Source organism: Ammospiza caudacuta, chromosome 12 (assembly GCF_027887145.1).
Source record: "Ammospiza caudacuta isolate bAmmCau1 chromosome 12, bAmmCau1.pri, whole genome shotgun sequence".
Taxonomy (NCBI): Eukaryota; Metazoa; Chordata; class Aves; order Passeriformes; family Passerellidae; genus Ammospiza; species Ammospiza caudacuta.
In genome coordinates, this window is record NC_080604.1 from 1,555,978 (window position 1) to 1,576,436 (window position 20,459).

At 48.1% G+C, this 20,459-nt stretch overlaps 1 protein-coding gene across 3 annotated transcripts; it reads left to right on the forward strand.

The window, feature by feature from the left end:
- Positions 1 to 7,874: 7,874 nt before the first annotated feature.
- On the forward strand, positions 7,875 to 15,211 carry LOC131563157 (uncharacterized). Of its 3 annotated transcripts, none has more exons than XM_058813058.1 (2): positions 7,875 to 8,135; positions 10,939 to 15,211. In XM_058813058.1, exon 2 carries the CDS (start codon positions 11,442 to 11,444, stop codon positions 13,077 to 13,079), a length of 1,638 nt encoding a protein of 545 aa, XP_058669041.1. In that variant the 5' UTR covers positions 7,875 to 8,135; positions 10,939 to 11,441; the 3' UTR covers positions 13,080 to 15,211. The 3 variants fall into 3 exon arrangements, with proteins under 3 accessions (XP_058669041.1, XP_058669042.1, XP_058669043.1); XM_058813059.1 differs by having other exon boundaries at positions 11,319 to 15,211; XM_058813060.1 differs by having other exon boundaries at positions 8,098 to 8,135; positions 11,349 to 15,211.
- Positions 15,212 to 20,459: the final 5,248 nt, after the last annotated feature.

A 20,459-nucleotide genomic window follows, 5' to 3' on the forward strand; every position in this document is an offset into this window, starting at 1 on the left:
CCAGCCAGTGCCCGGGCACTGGGACACAGAAGTAGTACCCCAGACTGTCACACTTCACCTGGGAGGGTATCAAAGCCCAGGGGTTCTTTGTTCAGAGCCCCCCGAGGCACCAGCTCAAGCTGCCACTGTTCCACCACCATAAAATTGTTTTAAAGGATCCAGAGGTCCAACACTCTGCTATGGAGGACGTTCCACATTTCCAATCTTTTGGGCATTTAGGACCTTTTGATTTTGCTTTGCACCCAAGAAAAATAAATCTCCAAATGTGCACAAATAACTCCTTCAGCATTTCCTCCTTTTATTTTCAGCTGATTTTTACATTGTTCTCTGCTACCTTGTCCTTCCAAAATTCCTGTGCCTATTGAAGCCCTTGCTTGGCGCACACATTTTCTTTAGTTCTGTAGGGATGTACCTCCAGCAACGCTGCCGAGCACACCCATTTCACTGTTGCACAAGCCTAACTCTGGGCTGCAGTATGTGAATCCCACTGTGGCGTGGGAGATGGCAGGGCACCAGAGCAGGCCCTGAAGCACGGACATTCGGGGGCGGAATGTCCTGGGGTGATGTTATGATGCTTGTATCCCCATTCATCTGTTCTGTGCCTTTGAGACTGGCTTTGAAGAGTGGAAGTTTTGTTTGGGTTTCTCTTATCAGGGACACAGAGACGAGCAGTACATAGGGCTGTTTTCACTTCTTGCTTTCAGCTTGTTGCTTTGCTTGCTCTCTTTTCTGCTCTCGCTTCTGCTCTGCTTTGGCCTCTGCTTATTAGCTAGCTCTAGCTAAACAGTCCAAATGCCTTCCTGGACTGTTTCTCCTCTCCTTTTCTTTGACCATCTCAAACCTGCTCCGGACTGGGACCTGGGAACACCGAGGATTTGCACCGTTTTGGCCTGCAGCAGCTGCCCCAGTGCCGGAGGGACTGAGAACAGAGCAACCACCCCCGAAAGAGACTTTCTGATTTTGTCATCTTTCCCAGAGCGGTGTCATGGGGTATTGTTCATTTTGTGTGCTGGGGGGTGCTGTGTCTGGTAAATAGACAGGTTCTTTCCACCTCTGTCTGAGGAATTTTTTCCCGAACCGGTTGGGCGGAAGGGCCATGTGGGATTTGCTTTCTGGAGGGGCCCTCCTTTGCAGATTCTTTAACAAATTTGCTCTAAACCAGGACAAAATATTGACGCCCAACGTGGGGCTCGAGAGAGAGTGGAAAAACCCTGTTTTGACTGCATTTTGGTTGCTATTACTCTGTGTTCATTTAAGTCAGATAGTAGCCATGCTTTTTGAGTTCATAATGTCTATTGGGGTGAAGGTTTGCATGCATTTCATGTCCCTAGGGTTTTTTGAGATTTTAATACCTCTCTGGTCTCCAGGTTTATTTTCTCATCCAGAAAGAGCTTTAGTATTGTCCCTAATACATAGTTTTTACATAAGAGTGGCAGTGACCAGAGTAGCTATCCTGCTGGGCTTGGTGGCAATGATGTGCAAGAAGTTTATAAACATGCTAGGGTCTGCTCCAGGTATGAATGGTTCATGGCTATGGTTATGCATCCAGTTTGTTGCAGGAGGAGCAGCAGGGAATGAGGATTTTCAGCCTCTGCTTTCCTTCTTCTCCTATGAATCTGTTGCATCACTAGTGAAGGATGTTCAGTTTCCCCTCAATGTTAAAGAAACCATCTTTCTGGTATTCAGTCTGGTAACCTTCCTCTATACAGCCTGCTGCTTCTCTGGAATGAGGGCTGAGATTTCTAGACGGGCTGATGAGACCCCTGACTCAGGATAACACCCCGGTGTGGAAAATCCTGAGTGGTGTGGGAAATGGGAGGATATGGGCCAAATCCTGAAGGAATTCTCTGACCCTATAGTCTGGGATTTTCCCCATGAACAAATTCAGAACCCAGCTGAGGTGGGCAAATATCTGAAAGAGAAGTACCAGGATGAGCCTAAGGAGAGGAAGGTCATTGCAGTGAGCTGGGCCCTGGCATACGCTTATCGCACGCTGCTAGATACTGTCGGGCAGCAGACAGAGGCAGGGGGCAGGGAGATAAATCAGCAACTATCCCGGTGACTCAGGCTGCAGCTAACACTCCAGGCTCAAAGCCAGCATCTAAACCCATGGCTGTTGCTACCAGCACTAGAAGTGGGAAATGCACGGACAAGACCCATCGAGCAGTGGATGATGATGATGAAGGAGAAGGAACCTCAACGCCTCCTGACATAAAATCAGGAGTCAAAGCAGCAGGTGCAAGATCAGATGCAAATATTGAGTCTTATTCCCTGAAGGACCTTCGTGGCCTACGGAAGGATTACACTCGAAGGTCTGATGAATCCATAATTAGTTGGCTGCTCCGTCTCTGGGACGCTGCAGGCCAGGCTACAATTCTGGATGGCACTGAAGCCAGGCATTTGGGATCCCTGTCACAGGATCCTGCCATAGACCAAGGAATGATGAGGGGGGCTAACTCTCACAGCCTCTGGGAACGGGTCCTAAGAAGTTGTCCTGGTTTAGGACAAATTAGGGGAAATCTCCAAAAGGGAGCCCCCAAAAAAAACAAACCTCCAACCACCCCTCCCCCAATACTGGGTTCGGGAAGGAATTCCTCGGAGGAGCAAAGTGGAAAACAAAACCTATTTATTAACAAGTAACAAAAGAACACTCCCCAACACAAGAAAAGAAAAGAAACCAGGCAGTGTTGTAGAGGGCACTGAGCTTCTCTCTCAGACTCCGGGGGTCCTGGATGTCTCAAGTCAGGTCCGGAGCCTGTCCAATATCTTCAGGGGAGGGTAAGAAAGAGGGAACAAAAGAAAAGAAAAAAAAACAGCGCAGAAAGCAGAAAGCAGCAAAAAAACCTATCAGCTAGGGGCCGAGGCAGGGGCAAGGAAGCAAGCAAGCAAGCGGCAAGCCAAGACAAGCAGCCAGAAGCCAAAAGCGAAAGTGCCCCGGTCACACTCCCTCCTCCCTCCCCGCCCCGCCGCGGCAAGACGGCCGGGGGGGGGGGAGAGAGAAAAAGCACAGCTGCCAGACACAACACACGATATTGGGATAAAGGCTGTCACCCCACGACACTCCACCCCTTATCCCATATCGTGAACATACAATAAAAAACTTTCATTTCACTTACTCACACCTTTGACACTTACACATTCCTCTCATCTTACTTGCTCAGACCTTTGATACTTACAGTTTCCTTCTGTCTCACATTCAACAAACAATGACATTCATATATGAGTCTCATCCCACAATCAGGTCTCCCTGAGGTACGCACCGTGTTGTTCCATCTTTCTGCATTATCCACCATGTATAACCTGGTCCTTGAGCAAAGACAATCCCACGGATGGTTTTGTCTGTACTCGAGGCAGGGTTGATCCATACTGTCTTTCCAACAAACCTCTGACATGGGCCACTGGGGCTTTATCCCCATCTACTATATTAGTGAGCTCAGACTGAGCAGGACCCGCTCAGTTGGTGGAACCTCGAGTGTTAACTAACCAGGTAGCCTTTGCCAAATGCTGCTCCCAGTTTTTTAAAGACCCCCCCCCCACCCAATGCTTTTAAGGTGGTTTTTAACAATCCATTGTACCTTTCCACTTTCCCTGCAGCTGGTGCATGATAGGGGATATGGTATACCCACTCGATGCCATGTTCCCTAGCCCAAGTATTAATGACATTGTTTTTAAAATGAGTTCCATTATCCAACTCAATTCTCTCGGGAGTACCGTGCCTCCAAAGGACCTGCTTTTCAAGGCCCACGATAGTGTTACGGGCTGTAGCATGAGACACAGGGTAGGTTTCCAACCATCCCTTGGTGGCTTCTACCATGGTTAGTACATAGCGCTTGCCTTGGCGGGTTTGAGGCAGTGTGATGTAATCAATCTGCCAGGCCTCCCCGTATTTGTACTTAGATCACTGCCCCCCATACCAGAGGGGCTTCACCCGCTTGGCCTGCTTAATGGCAGCGCACGTCTCACAGTCACGAATAACCTGAGAGATACTGTCCATGGTTAGATCCGCCCCTCGGTCTCGTGCCCACTTATAGATGGCATCTCTGCCCTGCTGGCCTGAGGCATCATGGGCCCATCGTGCTAAGAATAACTCTACCTTATGCTCCCAGTCGAGATCTATCTTCAACTCCCCTATCTTTGCAGTCTTATGTACTTGCTGGTTGTTTTGCTGCTCTTCATTAGCTCTACTTCTGGGGACACGGGCATCTACATGGCGAACCTTCACAGGTAACTTCTCTAACCAAGTAGCGATATCTTTCCACTCTTCCGCAGCCCAAATTGGTTTTCCTCTGCGCTGCCAGTTGGCCTCTTTCCATCTATTCAGCCATCCCCATAGAGCGTTGGCTACCATCCAAGAATCGGCATACAAATAGAGCTTTGGCCACTTCTCTCTCTCTGCAATACCTAGGGCCAGTTGAACAGCTTTGATTTCAGCAAATTGACTGGATTCACCCTCTCCTTCAGTAGCCTCTGCAACCCGTCGAGTGGGACTCCATACAACACCCACGATATTGGGATAAAGGCTGTCACCCCACGACAGAAGTGTAGCAGAAAGATACCTGTGCGCAGACGATCTCTATATGCAGCAAACTCAGTGGAAGACCATAGAGCAAGGGATCCAACACCTGAGAGAAATGGCAGTGGCAGAGATTATCTTCTCAGATGATGTAACAACTAGGGACCCAGACTTAGTACCATGCACGTCTGCGATGTGGCGAAAACTTGTACGACTTGGGCCACATGAATATGCTTCTGCCTTAGCCATCATGAAGAGGGATGAGAGGGGTGAGACTGTACTTGAAATGGCAAGGAAGCTCCAAGCATATGCAGATGCTGTGCATGGCCCGACACATGCCAGAATCGCAGCGGTAGAAACACGTCTGCAGAACTTAGAGGATAAGATAGAGGAGAATCATAAGAAGCTTAGAGAGGAGATTAAAGAAGACTTTCTCCAAATTTCAGCAGTACAGATCCGAGGTTCTGGTATCCAAGGCAGACGTTTCCCAGATGGTGAGAGAAGGTACACCCCACGAGTTGAGCTGTGGTTTTACCTGCGTGATTGTGAGCAAAACATGAGAAGGTGGGATAGGAAACGTACCGCTGTTATGGCACGATGGGTGCGTGAACTGAAGGAAGCCACCAGAAGGAAAGCAGCTCCAGTTGCCTGTAGCCGAACGGCCAGGTATGATGATGATGACATGTCTGATCCCCTCGAAGGAACATCCAAAACATACGCCCAGGGAAAGAAGGATAACCAGGCTTAGAGGGGCCCTGCCTCTAGCCAGGTAGAGGCCAGAGAAAATCGTGTTTTCTGGTCTGTGTGGATTTGTTGGCCTGGCACACGGGAACTACAGGATTACAAAGCTTTGGTTGATACTGGTGCGTCATGCACATTAATCCCATCAAGACATGTGGGGACAGAGTCTGTTTCTATTGCTGGTGTGCCAGGGGGATCCCAGGATTTCACTTTGGTGGAAGCTGATGTGAGCCTAACGGGAAATGAGTGGAAGAAGCATCCTATTGTGACTTGCCCAGAGGCCCCGTGTATTTTGGGCATAGACTACCTTCTAATGGGTACTTCAAAGACCCAGAGGGACTCAGATGGGCATTTGGAATAGCTGCTGTAGAGACAGAGGGCATCCAGCAATTGAACACCTTGCCTGGGTTGTCTGAGAATCCATCTGCAGTAGGATGCCTGACGGGAGAAGAGCAACGAGTGCCAATTGCCACTTCCATAGTGCATCGACAACAGTATAGGACCACTCGAGATGCTGTGATCCCCATCCACAAAATGATCCCTGAGCTGGAGAGCCAAGGGGTGGTCAGCAAGACCCAGTCACCCTTCAACAGCCCCATTTGGCCTGTGCGAAAATCTGAAGGAGAATGGAGATTGACTGTGGACTACCGTGCATTGAATGAAGTGACTCCACCACTGAGTGCTGCCGTGCCAGACATATTAGAGCTCCAGTATGAGCTGGAGTCCCAGGCAGCAAGGTGGTACGCCACTGTAGACATTGCCAGTGCATTTTTCTCCATTCCTCTGGCAGCAGAATGCAGGCCTCAGTTTGCCTTCACATGGAGGGGAGTGCAGTACACCTGGAAGCGACTGCCCCAGGGGTGTAAGCACAGCCCCACCATCTGCCATGGACTTATCCAGGCTGCACTGGAAAAGGGTGAGGCTCCAGAACACCTGCAATATATTGATGACATCACTGTGTGGGGGAACACAGCTGCGGAAGTGTTTGAGAAAGGGGAGAAAATCATCCAGATCCTCCTGGGAGCTGGTTTCGCCATTAAAAAGAGCAAAGTAAAGGGACCAGCTCATGAGATTCAATTCCTGGGAGTGAAGTGGCAAGATGGACGGCGTCAGATTCCTACAGATGTCGTCAACAAGATCACAGCAATGTCTCCACCCACCAATAAGAAAGAGACACAAGCTTTCCTGGGTGCAATAGCGTTTTGGAGGATGCATATTCCTGAGTACAGTCAGATCGCGAGTCACCCGCAAGAAGAACAATTTCCAGTGGGGCCCTGAGCAGCAACAAGCCTTTGCACAGATCAAGCAGGAGATTGCTCATGCAGTAGCCCTTGGCCCAGTCAGGACAGGACCAGAGGTAAAGAACATGCTCTACTCTGCAGCCGGGAACCATGGCTTGTCCTGGAGCCTTTGGAAGAAGGTGTCTGTGGAGACTCGGGGTCGACCACTGGGATTTTGGAGTCGAAGCTACAGAGAGTCTGAAGCCAACTACACTCCAACAGAGAAGGAAATCTTGCCTATGAAGGAGTCCAGGCTGCCTTGGAGGTAATATACACTGAAGCACAACTCCTCCTGGCACCCTGACTACCAGTGCTGGGGTGGATGCTCAAAGGCAAGTTTCCTTCCACTCACCATGTCGCCAGTGCTACATGGAGCAAGTGGATTGCTCTCATCACTCAGTGCGCCCGTATAGGTAAACTGAATCGCCCTGGGATTTTGGAGGTAATTACAAATTGCCCCGAAGGTGAGAATTTTGGTGTCACAGATGAAGAGGAACAAGAACCAGTGACACGTGCTGAAGAGGCTTCTCCCTATAACCAAGTGTCCCCAGAGGAAACACGCTAAGCTCTTTTCACTGACGGTTCCTGTTGCATCGTAGGGATGAACCGGAAGTGGAAAGCAGTCGTATGGAGCCCCACACAACAGGTTGCACAAGCTACCAAAGGAGAAGGTGGATCAAGCCATCTCGCTGAACTCAAAGATGTTCAGCTGGCCCTAGACATTGCTGAGAGAGAGAAGTGGCCAAAGCTCTACCTCTACACTGATTCATGGATGGTAGCCAATGCTCTGTGGGGATGGCTGGAGAGGTGGAAAAAGGCTAACTGATGAAACCCCAAAACAGATAGCCTTCAAGAAATAATGAGTTAAATCATAGAATGTGAGGCATTTGAAGAAAGCATAGCATTAGGAAACACATAAAGCAATAAATCAGCTAAAGCATGAAACACAATGACAGAAAAGAGAGATAGGAGTAGGGAACTGATGGGCTAAGCATGTTCAGAGCCAACAATGTCAAACTGACCCTAAGAACTTTGCCAAGCCATAGAGACCAAGCCAAGTACACCGGGAATTGACCAAATTAGGAAAGAAGTTCAAAAGTTTAAAGAGGAAGACCCATCAGGAGACCCCAGCCCATGATGAAGGCAACCGGAACGACCACCAAGATGATCCTCAAGAGAGGTGTCCCTGCCCACGCTCCGCCTACAACGCGCCCCCTATGAATATTCATGATTATGCATATGATCTGATGTAATCCTATATTCAAAACTGTATAAAAGCCTGCTTTTGTTACGGGAGACTCAGAAATCCATTTTGTGATTTCTCCGACGCGTCGCAATAAAATACCTCCTGCTTATCTGACTTAGGCTGAGTCTCTTAAGCAGTTATTCTTTGCCTTTTGGGGCAAAATTCGGCATCATGTTCTGGCGACCCAGATGGGCCCAGACAGGAGATCCGGGCCTTGAGAGGTCCTCCCGGGCCGAGTCCGGGGTCGGGATTCTCTGGGCGCCCCTGACGAATTTTTTGTCAGAAGAGACTTCCCCCCCGGACCGGCGCTTTCGGTGGACGAAGGGTTCCCTGCATCTCCTGCTCCAATTAAGAGGTATTTGAATTGTTTATTGGTTTTGGGATAAAGCGCTTTGTTGGGAAACGGGGGTCAGACGTGACCGCCCGAAGGGAAAGCTGGGGGACGCCCCAGTAAAGAATCCCAGCTGGGTTAGAGGCATGGTAATAGAAACGCAGGTTAAAGTCCTGCTACTGGGTTAGAGTCCTGGTAATAGAAACGCAGGTTAAAGTCCTGCTACTGGGTGAGAGTCCCGGTAATAGAAACGCAGGTTAAAGTCCTGCTGCTAGAAGGAGTATTTGTTTATCTTGGTATCTTTAGTTTGTTTTTATTGTGTGGGAAACTTTTTAACATTGTGTTTAATGTTATAATACTGTGAATTAAGGGTCAAGAACTAAGATTGCTTTCTGAGAATGGGAGAGAGGTCTGTTAGTTGGTGGTTTTCATGTGTCTGTCTGGTCTATTAGTTGGTGGTCTTCATGTGTCTGTTCTACTAGCCCTGGAAAGGGATAAGAAGGGTCCAAAGCCTAAGGAACGTTGCTGTGATGCATGTAGTAGAAATGAGAAAAAGCAGAAAGCAGATGCCAGAATTTTGGTGGCAGCAGTTCAAGAAATGCAGGCAGCTTTGAATACAGAAAAATTTGCAGGGAAAGACAAACAGTGGAATTCAGGATCTATTTTTAGGAACACAAGACCTGTGCGTTTTTTTCCGCGGCAAGAAAAAAAACACTTTAAAAATTCTTGCCCCACTTTGAAGGGTGCGGGACCTACCTGTTTTTATTGTCATAAGAAGGGGCACCTGCAAAAAAATTGCAGAAAGAAACAGCAAGATGAGAAAACTTCTCAAGAAAATCAGAGAGGGCAAGAGTTTTCTTTAACGAAGAGGACCGAATTGCACCTAGAAGAGCCCTTGATAATAAAGCTAAGAGTAGGTCCTCAGAGTGAAGAATTTGTACTTTTTAGTAAATACAGGAGTTTCTCGGTCAACAGTGACAAAATTACCCCAGGGATGTGAGATAAGTTGTGAGCGAGTTTCAGTAATCGGAATCACAGGAGAAGCTTTCCCTGTTCCTGTAATAAAAGGAGCGAAAATTGAAACAAATGACAAATTTGGAGTAAATGATTTATTGTTGATACCAGAGGCCGAGGAGAATATGTTAGGCAGAGATCTAATACTAGCCCTAAATTTACAGATAAAACCCTGTGAAGGAAAACTTGAAATTCATTCTTTACCTGAAGAAGATAATCTAGAAATTAATGACATGAGTTGGCATTCAGGTGAAGTGGGAAAAAGTTTAGGGTGAAGGAGTCTAGTCCCCTTAGTCCCTCCTGGTCAGCGCAAGCCTGTGAATTTTAAAAAGGCAAAAAGGGACTATTTATACAGACTCCAAAGTAGGTTTTTAGTGTAGTACATACTTTTAGAGAAATTTGGAAGGAGACTTATAAACACTCAAAGGAAGGGGTTAATATATGGGGGTTTGATAATTAAAAAAAAAAAAAAAAAAAAAAAAGCGATAGTTCATATAAAAAAAAAAAACACCAGAGGGAGAGGGATATTAGAGTCAGAGAAATAATTTGGCTGGTAAAGAAGCAAAAAGAGCGACCTTAAGAAAGGGAGATACTGAAATCATGACTTTATAAAAAAAAAAAAAAATAGAAATTCAGCAGGAGACTCTTTCCTTTCCGCTAGTAAAATTGGCAGCTATAAGGAAATTAGGAGCAACATTTAAGGAAGAAAAGTGAGTTTTTCCTGATGATAGAATTATGATGCCAAAACCAGTGGCACATTTGATTTTAGATAACTTGTATAGACGGACATACTGGGAAACAAGAGCCTTTTGTGACCACTTTTTAAAATGTCTTTGAGTGTATGAGGATATTTGAAATTAAAAAGCAAATTACCCAGGGGTGTCTCACCTGTTAAAAGGTAAATAAAAAGGTGTTTAAAAGCCCTCCCCCTGGAGGATGCAAAACAGCCTAACGGCTATTTCAAAAGGTCCAAGTTGATTTTGTAGACTTGCTTAAAGTAGGTTGGTGGAAATATTTGTTAATTATAGTAGATCAATTAACTTAGTGGGTTAAAGCACAGTTCAAACAGTACTTTTGATTAATACGGGAGCAACTTTTTCGGTTTTAAATCAGGAATTGGTACCTAAAAGTGATGAATTTGTACAATTTGTGAGAGCAACAGGCCAACCAGAAAAGACTTACTTTTTAAAACCCATTAAATACAATATTGGGAAACAAATGGGAATTCATCAGTTCTTATATTTACCAAATTCACCAAAGCCCTTATTGGGAAGAGACCTATTGGAGAACTTGGGAGCCATAATAAAATTCAACAAAGACAAATTAGAATTTCAAGTAAATGAGGAACGACTGATTACAGCTAGTTCTAAGCCTAACAATCAGCTGTGTAGAACCTTAACCTGAGAATCACAATTTCGAGCAAATCCTGAGCAAGACTCACCCGTTAGTCTGGGCTACTGCTCGAGCGGGAGATAAAACAGCTGTTGATTTAGCAGTAACCTGGAACTCGCTCTTTGAAGCTTTAAAGGAATGGAGAATAGAGAGAGAAACTGAGTAAGATGCGGACGAAGAGTCGGGGCTGATACCAGACAAGGGGGGGGGGGGGGGGGGGGGGGGCTGAGGTAGAAGGGGGCTCTGATGGGGAACTTGGTGAAGAAAGTTCAGATGCCAAGGGAGTTACCTGGCATGCTACCAGAGCTTCTGGGAAAGCTGCCAAAACTTCCAGGAAAGCTGCCGAAGCTTCTGGGAAAGCTGCCAAGGCCTTGGAGAAAGCTCCTTATCAGCCTCTTCTTCTTACTTCTCGCTCCTTTAGCTAACAGGCCCGCTGCTAGCCCCTTCCACAATTCCCCCTGAAATCAAAACAAGCAGCACCGATTGGGGCAAGACCAGTGGTAAGAAAACAATACCCTCTGAGGATAGAAGAAAGGAAGGGGATTGAGCCCATAATCAAAAGGTTTTTGGAACTGAGGTCATTGATAGAATGCGAATCGGATTTTAATACACCGATCCTGCCAGTAAAGAAACCTAATGGAGCATATAGACTAGTTCAGGATCTGAGAGCAGTAAACGAAATAACCAAGACATTACATCCGATAGTCGCTAATCCATACACGCTTTTAACTAGACTGAAGGACAACTTGGCCTGGTTCACCGTATTAGATTTGAAAGACGCATTCTTCTGCCTTCCCTTAGCTCCCGAGAGTCAAAAGATTTTTGCCTTAGAACAGTGAGAAAGGCCGCTGGGAGATGGCACTCTTCTGCAGTGTATGTAGACGACCTCCTAATAGCAACAGTGACAGAAGAAGAATGCATTGAATGGACTATTTCCTTGTTAAATTTCCTGGGTTTAAGTGGATATCGAGTCTCTCAACAGAAAGCACAGCTGGTGCAAAAGAAGTGGTGTACCTGGGATACGAAGTCTCCAGAGGACAGCGATCCCTGGGAGCAGCTAGGAAAGAGGCCATCTGCCAGATGTCTAAACCAGAGACGGTGAGAGATCTGCGCGCCTTTCTGGGGATGACAGGTTGGTGTCGGCTATGGATCTACCAGTATGGAATACTCGCTAAACCACTGTATGATTTGTTGAAGGAAACTAAGGACGTTCTAGTTTGGACTCCCGAGGCAGAAGGGGCCTTCAGGAAGTTGAAGCTGGAGCTAATGAGAGCACCGGCCTTAGGTCTCCCAGATGTATCAAAACCATTCTGGCTGTTCTCCCATGAACGACAAGGGATGGCCCTAGGAGTCTTAGCACAGCAGTTGGGACCACACAAGAGGGCTGTGGCCTACTTCTCCAAGCGATTGGATGAAGTAAGTAAAGGATGGCCAGGCTGTCTGAGGACAGTGGCCGCAGTGATAATTAACATAGAGGAGGCCAGGAAGCTCACGTTGGGCCAAAAGGTGACTGTGTTAGTATCTCACACTGTGTCGGCTGTGCTGGAACAGAAAGGCAACCATTGGTTGTCGCCTTCCAGATTCCTAAAATACCAGGCCATCCTGGCTGAATCAGATGATGTAACCATTCAGGTAACTAACATTGTGAACCCAGCTTCATTTCTAGAAGGGAGAGCCCCAGCAGAACCCATCGAACACGACTGCCTGGAAACAATTGAAGCCGTCTACTCCAGTCGCCCAGATCTCAAAGAAGAGCTGCTCGAAGATGCGGACAACTGGTTCTCGGATGGCAGCAGCTTCGTGAAGCGAGGAGTAAGAATGGCTGGCTATGCAGTCACTACTACAGAAAGGGTAATTGAGTCGAACCCCTTGCCTGCAGGGACTTCAGCCCAAAAGGCAGAACTGATAGCTCTGACTCGAGCCCTGGAATTGGCGGAAAACATGCAAATTAATATATGGACAGACTCTAAATATGCTTTTTCCGTTGTACACGCTCATGGGGCCATCTGGAAAGAAAGAGGACTGCTGACTACACAAGGAAAAACAGTCAAACATGCAGAGGAGGTTCTGCGATTGCTAGAGGCGGTGCAACTCCCAGCACAAGTGGCCATAATGCATTGTAAGGGACATCTGAAAGGTGACACTGTTCCAGAAATAGGGAACAGGAAGGCAGATACAGAAGCTAAATTGGCTGCCACAAGAACTAGGGAAGTGGAAATAGTGGCCCTAATAAATAGTTGGGGTCAATTGGAAACAAGACAGTTAGTAGTACCAGGAAATGTGATGTGGCAGTTTGTAAAAGCAGAACATGAGAAGGCCCACTGGGATCTAGATTCGCTTTACCAATATTTGCAAACCAAGATAGCAGGACCAAAATTATTTACTACTGTAAAACACGTTACGTCCCAGTGCGAGTGGTGTCTGAAAAACAACCCGAATACGAGAACCAAGGTACACCAAGGGGCCATAAATCGAGGTAAATTCCCAGGTGAAGTATGGCAAATTGATTTTTCTGAACTCCCAAGAAAAAGGGGGGTTTCGGTATTTGTTGGTATTAACTGATACATTTTCTGGGTGGCCTGAAGCATTCCCTTGTAGGACAAATAAGGAAAGAGAGGTAACTAAAGTACTGTTGAATGAAATTATTCCACGGTTTGGGGTACCGAAGAGCATTTCTTCGGATAGGGGTACACATTTCTGTGCAAAAGTAGTGAGAGCAATAAGTAAAGCATTACAAATCAAATAGCAATTACACACGCCTTACCGTCCACAGGCCAGTGAGCAAGTAGAAAAGATGAATCATCTTATCAAACAGCAAATTGCCAAAATTTTGCTCTGCTGAGGTTGAGAGTCAAACCGAGATCAAGAGAAAGGTTAAGCCCATTTGAAATTTTGTATGGTAGACCTTATGCTATGCAAGTTGTAAATGGGGACGCCATAGACCAAATCGGTAATCAATACATTTACGATTATGTAATTACGGTGGAGAAACAGTTTGATAAAAATGCTACTGTGATGATAGAGCACCAACCCAAACAACCTGATTGCAAATTGCATCAGTTTAATCCCGGTGATTGGGTATGTTAAGAATCTTTTAAGAGAACCCCTACAAGAGAAGTGGGAGGAAGCTTTCCAAGTGCTGCTGACTACCTTCACTGCGGTTCAGATCAAAGAGCAAACCACGTAGATCCACTCCACGAGTCAAGAAAGCTCCAGAGAACAAACAAGAGGAGCAGACATTATAATTCTGACTCCACCTCAAACCTTTACAACTCTGATCATTGAGTTCTCGAGGGACTCTCTAGATACCTGCTAAATAGATAAAGCCTTACGTATCTGAGATGTTGGGTAGTGGAATAGAATAACAGCAAGAGATGAAGGACGACGACTGCTGAGAAAGCTTTTCTTTAATGTACAGCAAGACCTCCAGCGTCTCGCGCAATATAGTGAACCAGCTGCCAGAGCCCTAACAAACCCACCACAAGATTAGATAAACAGGGTTCTTACCACGCAATTTGATGAATCCAAACCACTGAATAGTACAACCTGTTGTGCTTGTAGTAATTTGTTTTGCTGTGCTTGAGTTGCTCTAAAGTGTGCTAGGTGTGGGTATACTTACTGGTATGATCAGGCACTTGTGTGGCAAATTTGGTGTTAGAGGTGTCATGGCCAATGAGCAAGAGAACATAGCTAGATTAGAGCGTTAAGTAAATTTACAAGTTTGCCAGGAAGAGAGGGACTTAATTTGTATGAGAGTGCAGAACAGATAATTACTGCTTTTGTGAGGTGGCGTTTGATTCACGAACTAAAAGGACTAGAAATAAAGAGAAATTCTCACATTGTGGCTGCCCGGTGTAGACAACAAGTCCCACTGACCCAAACATCTGTGGTAGGGCCCTTTGAGGGAGATCCTGACCAAGCATTGGGTCAGTGCATCGAGAACCTTCAGAGACTGAAGGTAGGAAAGTGGGGAACAGCAAAACTCAAAAGAAAGAAGGAAAAAAAAAAGTGAAAGCTACACGAGATGCATTTCATTGCTGCAGTTGTATTATAGCTAGTGAGCTAAACAAATGAGATGTTAGGCCAAAGATGGGCCAAATAAAACGACAGAAGTTTTAGGCTTATTAATTACAGGTGTGCAAAGTGTTAATCATGCCGAATAGAGCAGCTATAGACTTTCGCTTTAGCGCCAGGCCATGATTGTGAAGAGTTTGAAAAATGTGTTGCATGAGAATGTGTTGCATGAGTCTCTCTGATCATTCTGTTTTGATTCACAGCAAGATGGGCTATGGTACGAGCATGTCAACGCCCTATAAGATTAAAATTTGACGAAAGAATTCGTAAGTTATAAGAAAAAGGGGGGAATGAAACCCCAAAACAGATAGCCTTCAAGAAATAATGAGTTAAATCATAGAATGTGAGGCATTTGAAGAAAGCATAGCATTAGGAAACACATAAAGCAATAAATCAGCTAAAGCATGAAACACAATGACAGAAAAGAGAGATAGGAGTAGGGAACTGATGGGCTAAGCATGTTCAGAGCCAACAATGTCAAACTGACCCTAAGAACTTTGCCAAGCCATAGAGACCAAGCCAAGTACACCGGGAATTGACCAAATTAGGAAAGAAGTTCAAAAGTTTAAAGAGGAAGACCCATCAGGAGACCCCAGCCCATGATGAAGGCAACCGGAACGACCACCGAGATGATCCTCAAGAGAGGTGTCCCTGCCCATGCTCCGCCTACAACGCGCCCCCTATGAATATTCACGATTATGCATATGATCTGATGTAATCCTATATTCAAAACTGTATAAAAGCCTGCTTTTGTTACGGGAGACTCAGAAATCCATTTTGTGATTTCTCCGACGCGTCGCAATAAAATACCTCCTGCTTATCTGACTTAGGCTGAGTCTCTTAAGCAGTTATTCTTCGCCTTTTGGGGCAAAATTCGGCATCACTGGCAACGTAGAGGGAAACCAATTTGGGCTGCTGATGAGTGGAAAGACATTGCTACCAGGGTAGGGAGGCTACCTGTGAAAGTCTGCCATGTAGATGCCCACGTACCCAAGAGTAGGGCCAATGAGGAGCACCAAAACAATGAGCAGGCTGCAAAGATAGGGGTGTCCAAAATAGACCTAGATTGGGAGCATAAGGGAGAGTTATTCCTAGCTAGATGGGCCCATGATGCCTCAGGCCACCAGGGCAGAGATGCCACCTATAGGTGGGCACAAGACCGAGGGGTGGATCGAACCATGGACAGTATTTCTCAGGGTATCCATGACTGTGAGACGCGTGCTGCCATCAAGCAGGCCAAGCGAATGAAGCCCCTGTGGTACGGTGGGTGGTGGTCCAAGTACAAGTATGGGGAGGCCTGGCAGATTGACTCCATCGCACTGCCCCAGACACGCCAGGGAAAACGCTACGTGCTGACCATGGTGGAAGCCACCACTGGATGGTTGGAAACCTACCCCGGGTCTCATGCTACAGCCCGGAACACCATCGTGGGCCTTGAAAAGCAAGTCCTGTGGAGACATGGTACCCCTGAGAGGACTGAGCCAGACAATGGGACTCATTTCAAGAACAGCCTTATCAACACCTGGGCTAGGGAACATGGCATTGAGTGGGTGTACCATATTCCCTACCATGCACCAGCTGCAGGCAAAGTGGAGAGGTACAATGGACTACTAAAAACCCAGTTGAAAGCTTTGGGTGGGGGATCTTTCAAAAACTGGGAGCAACACTTAGCAAAGGCCGCCTGGTTAGTTAACACCCGAGGTTCCACCAACTGAGCAGGTCCTGCCCAGTCTAGTGGTACATATCAGAGGTTTGTTAGGGAAGACTGTGTGGATCAATTCTGCCTCGAGTACAGACAAACACATTCATGGGGTTGTCTTTGCTCAGGGACCAGGTTGCACGTGGTGGATAATGCAAAGAGATGGAACAACACGATGTGTACCTCAAGGAGATCTGATTGTGGGGTAAGAATGATGTGCAATATCGCTGTTCATTGAATGTTACTGCCATCGTCTGTACATTAAACCATACAGACATGAGATAGAAGCAAATGTGTAAGTGTTGAAGGTCTGGGCAAGTGGAAGATGGAGAAGGAAATGTGTAAGTGTTGAAGGTCTGAGCAAGTGATAGATGGAGCTTTAAGTGACTAAAGTGAAAAGGGGGAATCCTGCAGCTCTGTAATATAGGGCCTGGATTCAGTGGTCCAGTGTGGGGATGTGATGAAGGCATGATGGGTATTGCTTGTACATTTTGGGGGAACAGATGGAAATTTTGTATGAATAATGCATGATGTGTTGTAGTATGTTGATGATTTGGGGATAAGGGGTGGAATGTCCTGGGGTGACGTTATGATGCTTGTATCCCCATTCATCTGTTCGGTGCCTTTAAGACTGGCTCTGAAGAGTGGAAGTTTTGTTTGGGTTTCTCTTATCACGCACACAGAGAGGGGCAGTTCTTAGGGCTGTTTTCACTTCTTGCTTTCAGCTTGTTGCTTTGCTTGCTCTCTTTTCTGCTCTCGCTTCTGCTCTGCTTTGGCCTCTGCTTATTAGCTAGCTCTAGCTCAACAGTCCAAATGCCTTCCTGGACTGTTTCTCCTCTCCTTTTCTTCGACCATCTCAAACCTGCTCCGGACTGGGACCTGGGAACACCGAGGATTTGCACCGTTTTGGCCTGCAGCAGCTGCCCCAGTGCCGGAGGGACTGAGAACAGAGCAACCACCCCCGAAAGAGACTTTCTGATTTTGTCATCTTTCCCAGAGCGGTGTCATGGGGTATTGTTCATTTTGTGTGCTGGGGGGTGCTGTGCCTGAAATAAACAGGTTCTTTCCACCTCTGTCTGAGGAATTTTTTCCCAAACCGGTTGGGGGGGAGGGGCCGTGTGGGATTTGCTTTCTGGAGGGGCCCTCCTTTGCAGATTCTTTAACAAATTTGCCCTAAACCAGGACAGGGGGGTTAGTGACTAGACAGTTGGAACCCGGGCTAACTCTCAGAACTCCGGCACCACCGCAGGAGTAGGGAACTGCCTCAGGATAGGGATTTCCCAGAGGCAGAACCTTTAGAGCCACTTGCTCTACTGTGCCAGACACCAGCCACGACAGGGAGCAGGCAGAGGAGAAAGGAGGAGGCCCTCTGAGGTTCCACAAGGAAGAGTTTATTCCAGGTGAAAGAAATAGGATAAAAAGCCCCTAGATTTATTGTGCAAGGGGGTTTATACAGATACAAGTCAGGGGGTGCATACAAACAGCTGACCAATAGGGAATCCTCAGGGGAGCAGTGAGGGGATTACTCAAGTGTCTGGGGCCCATTGCGGTAGGAGGGTGGAGAGGATGGCTCACATGGGCCCACGGGGGCTCCGGAATAGGGGAATTCCAGAGGGCTGTTCCAGTCAGAGATTGGCCCGAAGGCACCTTCGGGAAGCAAGGGGTTGGGGTGCCGTGGCAGGCAGGGAAAGAGGTGGAACAAGGGGCGGGGAATGGCATGAGGGACAGCTTTGAGGGAGGGTAAAACCCACGGGTAAACCATGAACCACTTAAACAGGAATCAATAAAATAAATTCAAACTGCAACAATCAAGAGCATTTTCAGAGACACAGCCTGACCGACCAGCAATGGAAGCTGGAAAAACAAAAAGTTTTGCTGAGCAATGGCCCTTTGATGAAGCAAAACATTTACAATCAGGGCAGCCCATTGGTACAGATGGGGGCACAGTCTAGGGGTACAGCTGAGGCCATGAGGTCACAGCAGGCTCAGGGGTCACAGAGGTGCCAGAGCCCCGTGGTTGCACAGCAGCACAAGGAGCGAGCAGTCAGTGCTTGAGCACAACTGTTGCGGCAGCAGCAGCGGCGCTGGCAGCAGTGGTGCTGACATTGGGACAGCGGTGTCAGGACAGCGGTGGCAGCAAGCGCTGCGGGACTGGCAGAGGGCAAGGCAGCATGGCCCTTGCTCTGCGCCTCTTCCTCCTGCTCCTCCTGGCCGTGGCCCTGCCTGCCAGGGCTGCCCAGGCTGCTCCGCTGCAAGCGCGGCCAGCAGGTGAGCCGGCAGCCTGGCTCTCCTTTCCCGGGACAGCGCTCCCTGCTCCCCGGGAAGCGCTGGGGATGGTTTTCCCCAGGCCTTCAGGGAGGGTTTCCTCTGGGGGAGGGAGAGAGCCCCCAGGGCCCTGGGGCTGGCCCTGTTTCCTCTCCAGGCATGTGTCACAGGGCCGGCAAAGAGGGTGCAGAGTGACCAGGAGCCTGCCCAGAGCTCCCCAGGCCCCTGTGCAGTTTGGCCTTGTCCACTGACATCTGGCCCCCACGGACTTTCCTGACCCCCTTGCAGTGCCCAGTTCCCGGAGGGAGAAGGGGATGCCAGTGCATCATGGAAATGGGTCTGGTCTTTGCTCCCTTCTAGATTTGGATCGCAGCTTTGATTATTTGGAATTGTTGTTGAATGATATTTCGAATGTCTTGAAGAATGCTGTAGGTAAGTTCTGAATTTCCCTTTCTAGTGACATATTAATCAGAATCCAAGTGGCAAGAGCTCGTTCCTCTGCCATTTCCGTTAGAGGTTAAGTCAGGGCAGAAGGGTTCTGAAAACCTTGCCCTGCTCCTTTCTGGAGCCCTGAGGGATCCCACACGATGACTGTCAGTGGGAGGAAGGAGCATGTAGCCGTCCATCCTCCTCCCATGTGCAATGCCACTGTGTTCTTTCGTGCGGGCTGTGCAGTCACAGAGAAAAGCAGAGAGGGAAGGTGCTGGGCCCAGGGCTGTGCCCCGGGGCTGAGCCTTTCCTGCAGCCTGAGGATCTCCTGCAGTGCCACGGGAGCTGTTCTGTCCTGCCTTTCTTTGCAGCTGAACCTGTTGGTGAAGGTGGTGTGGCTTCCCAACCCACGTTCAGGATTGAGCCTCTGGGAGATGGTGAGGGTAGGTCAAGGCCTTTCCCCTGGGAGAGCTGCCAGCTCAGAGCCCAAAGCTCGGCCAGGGGGGCATCGCTGCAGGTGCCAGGACAGAGCCATGCGCGTGTGTGCCCTCGCGCTGTGCGATCCCCTCACTGCTCCTGCGGCTCAGTGGTGCCTGTGCAGCTGAGTAGAGGCGGCAGAAGCTTCTGTGGCCTTTGTGTTACAGATGAGTCTGCAGGGAGGACTCTTCCTGATCCTTCCCTCATTCCTACACAGGAGCCTGCCTCCCATCGCAGGGGTGAGTAGTGTGTCCCTGCTGACCCCACAGGCTGAGCCCTGCTTCTGTGGGATCCATTAATGGGAGGAGGAAACATGTTTTTCTAAGGTCCTCTAAAAGGAAAGAAGAAAGCTGCAGAACAGAAGAAAGCCCATGAGTCATATGAACACATGAGGCGAAGGACAAAGGAAATGCAGCAGGCAGGACAAGGTGGGTGCATTTCCCTCAGCCTTGTCCTGGGGCTCAGCAGCCGGGGGCTCTGGCTGCACATTTGGACACGCCGTGCCTGGCACAGCAGGAAGGGATCCATGGCAGCCTCGCTGCCCCGCTGCTGCTTCCACGCCCTGCAGGGCTGTTTGCCAGCCTGGCCAGGCTGCAGCTTCTCCCCAGCCTCTGCAGGATTGATTGTGGCATCAGCTGACAGGCAGACCAAACTGCACAATGCACCGCAGATCCCCTGCAATTTCCCATCTCCAGGCAAATCAGAAGGGGCAGCTGTTTGGAGTACAGAGGGCCCTGGCCTAAACAAAAATTTTATAGGGATTTCCTAACCATTTTTCACCATGTCTTTGACAAGCATTGCCTCTTGAAGATTCCCCATCCTCAAAGGGGAACAGCACTACCTAATCCAGCTGTACCTCATCCTTTCTCCAGAAGCAGATGGAGAGGCTGTGCAGAAGGAAGGCTGTGCATTTCCCGGAGGAAGCAGTGGCTCTCTGACAGCCTCTGCTGCAGGAAGGGAGACGATGCAAGGCACAGCCACAGGAGGTAATTGCTGTG